This window comes from Pan troglodytes, chromosome 16 (genome assembly GCF_028858775.2).
Source record: "Pan troglodytes isolate AG18354 chromosome 16, NHGRI_mPanTro3-v2.0_pri, whole genome shotgun sequence".
Classification (NCBI taxonomy): Eukaryota; Metazoa; Chordata; class Mammalia; order Primates; family Hominidae; genus Pan; species Pan troglodytes.
In genome coordinates this window covers 11754379-11766449 of record NC_072414.2, presented here as the reverse complement: position 1 = coordinate 11766449, position 12071 = coordinate 11754379, and the positions used below count along the sequence as shown (strand labels likewise).

Sequence of the window (12071 nt, the reverse complement as noted above, 5' to 3'; positions counted from 1 at the left end):
CTACAGGTGTGAGCCACACCTGGCCAGGTTCTACTTTTTAATATTTAAAATATGAAATAGGCCGGGCACGGTGGCTCACACCTGTAATCCCAGAACTTTGGTAGGCTGAGGCGGGTGGATCACCAGAGGTCAGGAGTTCGTGACCAGCCTGGCCAACATGATGAAACTCCGTCTCTACTGAAAATACAAAAATTAGCCGGTGTGGTGGCAGATGGCTGTAATCCCAGCTACTCGGAAAGGTGAGGCACCTAAACCCGGCAGGTAGAGGTTGCAGTGAGCCGGTATCATGCCCCTGCACTCCAGCCTCGGCGACGCAATGAGACTGTCTCAAAAAAAAAAATGGTGTAGGTGATTTCTACTACATCAGGTCTGGAGCACTCTGTACCTGATTGCTCCACTTTTAGTGGTGCTAAGTTCAAATAATTCAGGTGGTGAGAAACTGACTCCCGTGGGAGTGCGGGTTCGCGTGCGTGCGGCGGAAATCCCGCCTTCCGGCGCCTGCGGTTGACCTTGGCCGCAGCCAGTGAGCTCCAGGTAGGAAGATAAACCGGATTGCAGGAAGCAGGAGAGTCGGGAGGAGCGGGGAAGGGCTCCTCTTCCCCATTGGCTGCGTCCGCGGAGTCGCCTTGCGATTGGCCGTAAGCGCGGGTGGGGGGGGCGGCAGTCCCGCGCGGGCTCGCCCCTCGGGTCGCGAGAGGCGTTGGGATCGCGGGCGCCGCTTGAGCTAGCGGCTGCTAGGAGGCAGTGTCCGCACGCCTACAGGGGGCGGCGGCCGGGCCCTGCGCCTCAGGTCCTGGCCTGGGGCACCGGGGCGGCAGGCGTGGGAGGCTGTGCGGGCGCGGGGTTGGCGGGTTGTCCAGTGGGAGCCTGCGCTGACCGCCCGCGGCGCAGCCTTCTGCCTCTCTCCATCTCTAAGTGGTGGTGGCTGTAGGTTTTTCTGCAGGTGATCCTTTTGAGTAATTTGTTTCAGGCAGGCACCCTGCTGTTGGGTAAAGCGGCAGATTCATGCTCCTGTCATTTGTCGTTCAAACGATGGGCTTCCTGGCCGGGCGCGGTGGCTCAAGCCTGTAATCCCAGCACTTCGGGAGGCCGAGACGGGCGGATCACGAGATCAGGAGATCGAGATCATCCTGGCTAACATGGTGAAACCCCGTCTCTACTGAAAATACAAAAAAAAAAAAAAAAAAAAAAAAAAAAAAAAAAAAAGTCGGGCTAGTGGCATGCGCCTTTCTCCAGGCTACTCCGGAGGCTGAGGCAGGAGAATGGCGTGAACCCGGGAGGCGGAGCTTGGAGTGAGCTGAGATCCCGCCACTGCACTCCAGCCTGGGCAACAGAGGGAGACTCCATCTCAAACAAAACAAAACAAAACAAAACAAAACAAAAAACGATGGGCTTCCTGTCATGTGTGTGTGTACCTTTTGGATTTGAGGGCAGGGGGATGACACTGTGATTTGGCCTCTTGTGACCGTCCATTCTCAAGGTCTCGCCCGCGTGGTGCAGAAACCCGGCACACCCTGCCTACCTTGGAAGGAGGCTTTCCCACCCCCACCTCCCTCTCCCCCCATCTCTTCCCTCTTTCCCTGTCTCCCCTTCACTCCCCTCCCGGAGCTCTTCTCTCCCATCTTTCTGTTCTCTTTTTTCTGCATTAAACTTTTCGGGAGTGTCTTTGTAAAATATTAAAAAGCATTAGGTCTTCAACATGTATGTTTACTTGCAGGCCTGAGAACTGGGAGGAAGCTGGAGAAAAGATGCCCTCTGAATCTTTGTGTTTGGCTGCCCAGGCTCGCCTTGACTCCGAATGGTTGAAAACAGATATACAGGTGGGGTCTGACATGTCTTTTTCTTGGTGTATTTCTGCTTCCATGTTTAAATTTCTCCTGTAAGGCTTTTTTGTAGGGTATGTAAGGGGAAGTCAGTTGTTTCTTGCTATATTAGAGGAGCAGGTTTGTTTCCTGTAACTTAAAATGTAACAGTCTTTATGGCTGTTTTTGTAGATCGTGCAGGGCTGCCTTTTAATTAGTTTCTTGCAAGTGCACGAAACTTGATACCTATAAATAGGCAAAATTTTTTTCCTATTTATTATTACTGGTTAAGAAATCTGCCACACTCCTAACCATATGATGGTGACTGTTGTTTGTTACTGATCGTTTTTGAGCTGTTGAGTTAACTGTGCAGGGGAAAATTGGAGAAGTAAGTTGCAGTAATTATGGCCTGTAGAAACTCACTGATTTTATGAGGTCTTGTGTTTGTGTTTCTGGAGAGACAAGAGTTAGTTCAGTCGAGCTGTTTGTTTTGTGTTTGTAGCCAGTACAAGGTCTAAGGATAATTGTGTTGAAACTGAAGTCATGATGTTGGGATCTTAAGGGCTGAAGGTTCCAAATAAATGGTATATATAGAATTCTCTCTGACTTGAAATTTTCCCTTTGTCGACCTCCGGATGCTGAGGCTGAGTGTCCATATGATAGTGCCTTCCATGGCAGGAGTCAGCAACCTTTTTTTCTTTTTTCTTTCACGTATCTGTGATTCATTCTGTATATTTTAAGAAGTTTTAACCTCTTCTTTCTAGCCCTCCAGTATTTGTTAATAAATTAAAACGTTTCCCAAAGTGTTTTTTGTGAAACAATAATTCTAAAAGATGCTCTAAGAAAAGCTAAGTACATGGAAAAATCCAAAGTATATGTTTTATTTATTACCTTTGATGAATTTGTTGTTTGCTTCTTTTTCCTCTCGAGAGGGAGTCTTGCTCTGTCGCTCAGGCTGGAGTGCAGTGGCATGATCTTGGCTCACTGCAACCCCCGCCTCCCTGGTTTAAGCAGTTCTCTGCCTTAGCCTCCTGAGTAGCTAGGATTACAGGCACCCTCCACCATGCCCAGCTAATTTTTGTATTTTTGGTAGAGATGGAGTTTCACCATATTGGCCAGGCTGGTCTTGAACTCCTGACCTCACGATCCGCCCGCCACAGCCTCCCAAAGTGTTGGGACTACAGGCTTGAGCCTCCCCGCCTGGCCCATATTTGATGAATATTTTTGTCCTTTGTTCTTTTAAAAATTGTGGTTAGAAAGCAGAGCATAATTGTTCTTTATGTAGATCCCAACTGATTGGGGTTTTTAGGGAGATTTTCTGGCATTCAGTAAATGTTTTTATTTTCTATTATTAAGGCTATTAATATTTTATTTTATTTTCTGAGACAGGGTCTTGCTCTGTTGCCCAGGCTGGAGTACAGTGGCATGATCTTGGCTCATTGCAACCTCTGCCTCCCGGGTTCAAGCAATTCTCCTGCCTCAGCCTCTTGAGCTGTTGGGATTACAGGTGCCTGCCACCACGCCAGGCCAATTTTTGTATTTTTAGTAGAGTTGGAGTTTCACCATGCTGGCCAAGTTGGTCTGAAACTCCTGACCTCAAGTGATCCGCCCGCCTCGGCCTCCCAGCGTGCTGGGATTGCAGGTGTGAGCCACTGCACCTGGCCCATTTTCACTTTTCATTAGCTGCTTTTATCCCCCATTTATTTCCTACCTTTCTGTGTATGATTTCTGAATTAAATGTATTTCATGTCTTAACCTTCTGAATTGTTTGTTCTCTCATTTTCCATGTTGTTAAGGAAAATAAGAGGCTAAATGAGACATATTAAATTTGCATGTAGTTTCTCAGATCAGGATAAATGCTCACCTGTTGCAGAACGAGACTCTGCTCTTGCTTCACCCAGGATGCCTTTCCTAGTTCCTTCCTAGAGTGGGGCCACACCCTGCTCCAGCCCTCCAGACCCAGCTCCCTGCTCTGACATGATTCCACCAGACTGTATTCCAGCTGTCCTCCCTAACCTGGACCTAGATATTTTCTTTGTTATTTTGTGTTTTTGTTTTTGTTTTTTTTGTGATGACGTTTCACTTGGTGGTCCAGGCCGGAGTGCAGTGGCGTAATCTCGGCTCACTGCAACCTCCGCCTTCCAGGTTTAAGCGATTCTCCTGCCTCAGGCTCCCAAGTAGCTGGGATTACAGGCACGTGCCACCAAACCTGGCTAATTTTTGCATTTTTAGTAGAGACGGGGTTTCACCGTGTTGGCCAGGCTGGTCTCGAAATCCTGACCTTGTGATCTGCTCGCCTCGGCCTCCCAAAGTGCTAGGATTACAGGTGTGAGCCACAGCACCCAGCCAACATTTTTTTTTATTAAAAAACTTATATGAAATTTATTTTATTGTGGTATCTAGTTGAGTAAATTTTGACCTCTATAGATTCATGTAACCCTCATCATCATCAGGATGGAGAAGTGTCATCACCCCAAAAGCTCCCTTGTGCTTCTCCTTTTTATCACCTGTTCCCTGGCCTCATACCCTGGCAACCACTGATCTGTTCTCCATCAGTATAGGGTATTCTTTTTGAGAATGTCATGTGAGTGGAACCATATTTTAAGTAACGTTTTGAAGCCATCTTCATTTACCCCCAGTTATATGTTTGAGATTTATCTGCTGTTCTGTGTATTAATAGTTGTTTTTATTGCTGAATGGTATTTCATCATTTGGATGTACCCCATGGTGTTTATCCATTCTGCTATTGTATGACCTTGTGGTTGTTTCCATTTTTCTTTTGCAATTGTAATCCTGCTGTGAGCATTTCTCTACAGATTTTGTGTGAATATAGTTTCCATTTCCCTAGGATAAAGACCTAGTAGTGTGAAAGTTGGGTCATGTGCTGACCTGTTTTCCGAAGTGGCTGTTTTAGTTTGCATTCCCACTGGCAATCTGTGACGTTTCTGTTGCTCTGTGTCTTTGTTAGCACTTGGTGTTATCAGTGTTTTTTAGTTGAGCCATTCTAACAAGTCTAGTGGGATCTCATTGTGGTTTTAATTTGCATTCTCGTAATGGCTAACGATGCTGAATATTGTGTTCTTCTTTGCCACTCTTGTATCCTCTGTGAAGTTTCTGTTCAGATCTTTTGCACAGAAAAAGCTATATCTTGGAACCAGTAAAATAACCAAGGAGAGGTTGATTAAAGTTCTGTTTATAACCCTAGAAGATTCCTTCCCTAGGGAAATGGGATGGCTGAACATAGGACACCGACACTGGACAGATGAAATAGCAGTTTATTAGTCACGCATGCTCACAGCCCTGGGGGTGGGGGACACCGCATGCCACATGGGGGCTGCACTTGGGAACAGAGTGAACCACGAGGGGCTGTGGAAGGCAAAATTTGTAGTAACAGGAGGGTGAGATGACCTTGCTTCCATGGGAAGATGTGATTGGCTTGTTTGAATAATTCTGGGCTGGCAGGGATGAGCAGACTGGAGTTGGCTCTCCGCAATAAGGAGGCTGTTTGGCTTCGGGACCTGATCTGTGGGAGCAGAGCTTGGAGGAGACCTTGTGGTTAGGCTATTTGAGGCCTTCTTGATTTTACCGACGTCAAGGCAGCATGTAATATTTAGCCTTAATTTCAGGCCACACAAGACATTCTTCTATATCTACTTTCCGTGGCACTTTTCAAAAGGTTTTGTCCTTAGTGTTTAGCAGTTGATTATGATGTGCCTCGTCATGGCTTCTTTTGGATTTACCTGTTTGGGCTTTGTGCAGATTCTTCAGTCTGCATAGGTTTATGTCATTTGCTGAACCTAGGAAGTTTTCAGCCATTAGTTCTTTGGATATTTTTTTCAGCATTCACCTTTTCTCTCCTGTTATTAACCTGTGGGGTCTGTGCTAATTCTAGGTAGTTAGTTTCAGAATCAAATTGCATTGTGGGACACACAGCTGGGTGTCGCAAAGAACTGGAGAATTGCTTGGTGCAAAAGTCCATACATTTGATGTCAGAAGTGTTGTAAACAGAGGAACTGTTTCCTTAGAGATTTTTAGATACTCATTATTTGTAATCTGGATGGGATATCATGTCTTTCACTGATTGAGATACATTTTTCTAATTATGTTGTTTAGACGTTTAGTCACAGCCTTCTGTGATGGAGCGTGTTTACACTTCAAGGTTAAGGTTCTCTCTTCTCTTCGCTTACTACGTAAGGAGTTTTATGACAGTTGTTTTTGACTGAAACTTGACATTGTCAGTGGCCTAAAGTCATTTTTCTCAGCTTTTCCTTTGTGTCCCAGTGCTCTTGAATTATGCTATCAGTGACAGTGCCCCTGCATAGCACTGCTTCCCAGTTGGCAGTGGAGTAGAGCCTTGTAAAGAGTTAAAAGATTTTTGAATCATACTCCTGTTCTACACCCTCCCTTTTCCCATGGGTGCACAAGCATTGGGACTCACTGGATAAAAGCAATTGGTGTGAAACTGAAGTAGATAAATATCAAAGACTAAGTTTCTCTGTTGTGAAATCTACTAGGAAGCTAATGAAATATCATTTTGGAAGACATGCTTTAAATAATTTGATATATTGGTTTGTTTTCTTTTCTTTTTTTTTTTTTCAGATGGAGTCTTGCTCTGTTGCCCAGGCTGGAGTGCAGTGGTGCCATCTTGGCTTACTGCAAGCTCTGCCTCCCGGGTTCATGCCATTGTCCTGCCTCAGCCTCCTGAGTAGCTGGAACTATAGACTTCCACCATCATACCTGGTGAATTTTTGTATTTTTAGTAGAGACGGGGTTTTACCGTGTTAGCCAAGATGGTCTCCATCTTCTGACCTCGTGATCCACCCGCCTCGGCCTCTTAGAGTGCTGGGATTACAGGCATAAGCCACCACTCCCGGCCGATATATTGCTTTATGAAAATTATACTGGATCTGTTACAGGTACGATTGATGTATTTTATTTTTAAGTTGTCAAACATTCAGTTAATGATGTGTGTTGTAACTTTTCGGGGAGGGACATTTGCAGAGACTAATGGTATGGCATTCTGAAAAGCGGTTACAGATTAAAAACATTTTAATTCTGCAGATGATAGTGTCGAACCAAGTGGAACAAAGAAAGAAGATCTGGATGACAGAGAGAAAAAAGATGAAACTCCTGCACCTGTATATGGGGCCAAGTCAATTCTGGAGAGCTGGGTATGGAGTAAGCAACCAGGTAATCTTTGATCAGAGATAGAAATTAGTGTAGACATTTTGCCTCCAGATCCTCAAGTGGTTTTAGAAATTGGTTCTCTAATTCTGTAGGAGAAGGTTGATACTGGTATAGTCTTACACGTCATTGAAACTGGAAAAGATAGCTAGATATTCTTCTACTCATGTTTTGGATAATGAGATAAATTATTTTATGCTTCACATACTTGGAGTATGTCATCTACTGTAATATAGTATCTGAATGAATACTTTAAATAAAATACATTTCTGTAAATTAATTGTATACTTTAAAAATCTCTGAATAAATTTGAGTAGCAAGTCTCAGAAACTTGATCCTAAATATTAAAAATACATCCTTCCTTTGGAGGGAGCGTGTAGTTAATGTGTTAGTGTGATTGTAAGCATGCTGTCTTTCTGGAGGTCGCTTTGTTCCTGCATCCACTGTTTTCATTTCAGGGATGTTCACGGAACGCCAGGCACCAAAGGGCCAGAAGTGTCCCCCTACAGGACCAGCACTTGGCCCTGGCCATCCTGCTGGAGCTGGCTGTGCAGAGAGGCACGCTGAGGTGGGGGCTGGTGCAGACCGGGAATGCTTTGGGGAAGCGCCTCTGTATCCAAATACCTGTTGCATTGTGTGCGTTTCACTGAATCGTGTGACCGCAGCAGGTGTGGTGCTCTGTACAGAGAACCATGTCCCAGGGCTCGCTCTCTCTTTTCCTTTTCTTCACTTCCTGTTTTATGCTCAGTTTTCTAGACTGGGAACTGTTCTTCTTTTTTTTTCTTTCAGTTTTCCTCATTTAATTATTTTTATTCCATGAATTTAAGACCCTAGATCGTCATGTAAATGTGCTCTTTGAGCTTCTTAACTGGTCTTTCCTATCAGCAGAAGGCGATGTCGTGTGCTAAAATCTCAGTGTCAATTCAGTGATTTAATTACCACGGCTTTACTTTCGTTTCCTTTCATATCCCAAGTATTTCTTCACTTCTATCTAGCTGTTTGCTTTTATTTTTGATCAACCATGAAAAAAAAATTAATCTGTTTTCACTAGGAATAAATATGTTTTCTTCTTTAGCCAAATGTTGTCTGCCATCCTGTTGTTGCTTCAGCTGTGGGACAGTGGGGCACAGGAGACTGACAATGAGCGTTCTGCCTAAGGCACCAGCGCCTCGCTTTTGCCCTTGCTGCAAAGGTTCCAGGGCATCATTTGCAGTAAGGATACGCCCCACTCCGAGGACGACATGCACGTGAGTGTCATGATGGAACTTTGTGTTTAGGTGGCACTCGAGTCTAGTTATTTTTACGCAAGACCAGCGTGCTTGTGCATGGCAGTGTTTTTCTCTGGTGTGTGTGTGTTTGGTGGTAACAGCAGCAAGTCAGATGAGACAGGTGTGGGAGGCCACTTGTTTGTGGAGAAGACTCAGATCAGTGCGCCTCGACTTCCTTGTCAGCACAGAACCAAGCTTGAAACATGCACTTTTAAATCAATACCAGAAAAGAACAACGAAAATAGTGGCTTGCTTTGTTGGCCCTTCCTTTGTACTGGGCTCTGTGCAGGGCATGTCACCTGAGCTGTCACTGTGTTTAGTACCAGCCCCCCTCTTAATAGGTGTGGACGTCTTCCTGAACAGCCTGAAGCAGACGGTGGTGACCCTGGCAAGCAGCACAGACGTGCTGAGCACCGTGCAGTCGGCCTCCCAGGCCATGCTGCAGAGCGGCTGGTCCATGCTGTTGCCCACCGCCGAGAAGCAGGCCCGGGCACTCTCTGCTCTCCTGCCCTGCGGAGGTGGGCTCGGGGAAGGAACAGGAGAGGCCATGGGTCAGGGTGCTGGGAGGGGATGGTGTTTCACTCAAATTGGCACACACTTTCTATTTCAGTTTCAGGCAATGAAGTGAACATAAGTCGAGGTTGTCGATTTGTGATTGATCTTCTGGTGGGCAGCTTGATGGCTGCTGGAGGGTTGGAGTCAGCCTTACACGCAGCCATTACTGCAGAGATCCAGGTATGGCCTTGGAGGCACACGTGACCTGGTGGTGCGCTGAGATGGGAAATACCGCACTCACACATGTGAAGAATAACTGAAAACAGTAAAACACTAAACTTATATCCAAGTATTTTTTTAATTAAAATTCTTTTTTGTGCTAATTTTAAAAATTACTGAGATGATTTAATTGTGATAAAATACTGCATGTTGTCTGTTTCAGTGAAGTTAACAGGTAACGTGTTCCTCATGTAGACCATTCCCCTCACCCGGAAAGATCCCTGTGCCCTTGGCACTTGCAGCCAGGATACTCCCCTGCCCTGAGATTAGATTCATTTTTCCTGCTCTGAGTGTTGCAGCAATATAACTGTATAGTATGCACTCTTTCCTGCTTTGCCTTGGAGAATGATTTTCAGATTCACTCACTGTTGTGTGTATCGCGACTTCGTTTTTATTATTGGGAAGTATTCCATTTTATAGGTGTAGTACTGTTTGTTCATTCTCCTATTGAAGGACGTTTAATTGTTTTTGGTTTTTGTTTTCTTTTCTTTTTTTTTTTTTTTTTCTGAGACAGGGTCTTGCTGTGTCACTCAGGCTGGATGCAGTGACCTGATGTTGGCTCACTGCAGCCTTGTCCTCCTAGGCTCAAATGATCCTCCCACCTCAGCCTCCTATGTTGCCGGGACCACATACATGTCACCATGCCCGGCTAGTTTTTTTATTTTTTTGTAGAGGCAAGGTTTCACTGTGTTGCAAGGCTGGTCTTCAACTCCTGGGCTCAAGTGATCCCCCCACCTTGGCCTCCCAAAGTGTTGGGATTACAAGCGTGAGCCACCGCGCCCAGGCTTTCTGGTTTTTGGCTGTGTAGAGCTGCCACGATTGTGCTGTGAACAAGTACTTTAGTGAACATATGTTCTCCCTTTGGGTAAACACTTGGAGTGGAATTTGTTAGGTCCTGGGGCAAGTGTGTGTTCATAGTTTCCCAAAGTGGCTTTGCCATTTACATTTGAACCAGTGTGTGTGAGAATTCTAGCTTCTTCTTGTCCTTACAAAGCAGCTGGATGCTGCGTGTGTGGGGCAGATCACATTGGGTTTTGTGAGAGCCAGTAGCAGGGTTAAGGATTTTAGGGACTTCACAGAAGGAGGCTGGAGAGCATCAGCAGAGGCAGCCTGGACCTTGGATCTGTAAACAGAAGACACTATTTGAAACTGCACAACTGAGTTGGGGTTTCCACCAGGGCAGGTGGGGGCCTGTGGGTAGGTGTGTGCGGCAGCCACAGAGGCTGGGATAGCTTGGCACTGGGGTCAGGGCTCAGCCAGCCTGTGTGTCTTCACACCTGGTAATGAGATCACTTGTAAACAATTTCTGTTTATGAATTACAGGATATTGAAGCCAAAAAAGAAGCACAGAAGGAAAAAGAAATTGATGAACAGGAAGCGAATGCCTCAACATTTCATAGAAGGAGGACTCCATTGGATAAAGACCTTATTAATACGGGGATCTGTGAGTCTTCTGGCAAACAGTGTTTGCCTCTGGTTCAGCTCATACAACAGCTTCTTAGGTAAATCATATTAGCTGTATTGTATTGTGTTTTATTTATTTACTTTTTTTTTGTTTTTTTGAGACAGAGTTTCACTCTTGTTGCCCAGGCCGGAGTGCAGTGGAGCAATCTTGACTCACCACAACCTCCGCCTCCCTGGTTCAAGTAATTCTCCTGCCTCAGCCTCTCGAGCAGCTGGGATTACAGGCATGCGCCACCACGCCCCACTAATTTTGTAGTTCTAGCAGAGATGGGGTTTCTTCGTGTTGGTCAGGCTGGTCTTGAACTCCCGACCTCAGGTGATTCACCCACCTTGGCCTCCCAAAATGTTGGGATTACAGGCATTAGCCACCACGCCTGGCCTATTTATTTACTTACTAATGTTTTTTTTTTTTGAGACGGAGTCTCGCTCTATTGTCCAGGCTGGAGTGCAGTGTCACGATCTTGGCTCACTGCAACCTCTGCCTCCTGGCTTCAAGCTATTTTCCTGCCTCAGCCTCCTGAGTAGCTGGGACTACAGGCGTCTGCAACCACACCTGACTGATTTTTGTATTTTTAGTAGAGATGGGGTTTTACCATATTGGTCAGACTGGTCTCAAACTCCTGACCTCAGGTGATCCACCTGCCTTGGCCTCTCAAAATGTTGGGGTTACAGGCGTTAGCCACTGTGCCTGGCCTGTATTGAATTTTAATAGGTGATTATTGGTTTTCATATTAAGATAGTGAAATCCAGCGCAAGGATCTCAAAAATTTGTTTGGTGATTGAAGGAATATTCTGAAAATTACCTAGTATAGATGTTAGGATAAAGAGCAGACCCTTTTCAATATAGGTGAGAGGAGAAGTTGGAGAGCATGATGATGTTCAAAAGTTTTTCACAGAAGAGAAATTGGGTGTGCAGTAAACCTGTAAAAAGATTATTGCTAATAAGCAGGTGGATGTAAATGAAAATCATCATGGAAGGTTATTTTTAAAACTGGTTGTATCATTGCCTCACTTTATATATTACAGAGTTATACATACTACTTTGTAAGATAACTTTTCTTTTCAAAACTAAAGTCAGTGTGAAAGAATGGTGAGCATTGTTTTGGAAGGCCCGACTAGGAGAAGGTGGGAAGAAGTGAGACTCAGCCTGTGAACAGAGGCTAACTTTGGCAGAAGCCAAAACGGTCAGACAGTGTTGTCTAAAAATGATCATTCAAGAAGAGCGAAAAAACAAAGTGATTTGTGAAAGAGATTTATTAGAAAATGAAACACATTTATACCTCTGTTTAATAAAAATCTGCTTTTTGTCAAATCGTGCTCCTGGTTTTTGTTTCTACACATAGAGAAAGCAGAGCCCTGGCAGGTTTGATCAGGCAGCCGAGCACAGAGCAGGGAGCCCTGGGCAGTGGCCGCAGCTCTCAGCTGGCCTCTTCATGGGGCCACGGTGCGTCTGCGGCGTGGGGTGGGCCTGCGGCATGGGGTGGGCCTGCGGCGTGGGGTGGGCCTGTTCATGGGGCCATGGTGTGTCTGCGGCGTGGGGTGGGTCTGTGGCGTGGAGTGGGCCTGCGGCGTGGGGTGG

At 45.5% G+C, this 12071-nt stretch overlaps 1 protein-coding gene across 4 annotated transcripts; it reads left to right on the top strand.

The window, feature by feature from the left end:
- Positions 1–657: 657 nt before the first annotated feature.
- Positions 658–11804, top strand: LOC101059393 (E3 ubiquitin-protein ligase HERC2). Of its 4 annotated transcripts, none has more exons than XM_024349080.3 (9): positions 658–790; positions 1718–1820; positions 6402–6718; positions 6864–6992; positions 7445–7554; positions 8062–8233; positions 8618–8772; positions 8865–8989; positions 10352–11804. In XM_024349080.3, the coding sequence occupies exons 6-9, from the start codon at positions 8127–8129 to the stop codon at positions 10532–10534; spliced, it is 570 nt and encodes a 189-aa protein (XP_024204848.1). In that variant the 5' UTR covers positions 658–790; positions 1718–1820; positions 6402–6718; positions 6864–6992; positions 7445–7554; positions 8062–8126; the 3' UTR covers positions 10535–11804. The 4 variants fall into 4 exon arrangements, with proteins under 4 accessions (XP_024204848.1, XP_063650678.1, XP_024204843.1 ...); XM_063794608.1 differs by having other exon boundaries at positions 8062–8772; positions 10352–10472; positions 10598–11804; XM_024349075.3 differs by having other exon boundaries at positions 8062–8772.
- The last annotated feature ends 267 nt before the right edge of the window (positions 11805–12071 follow it).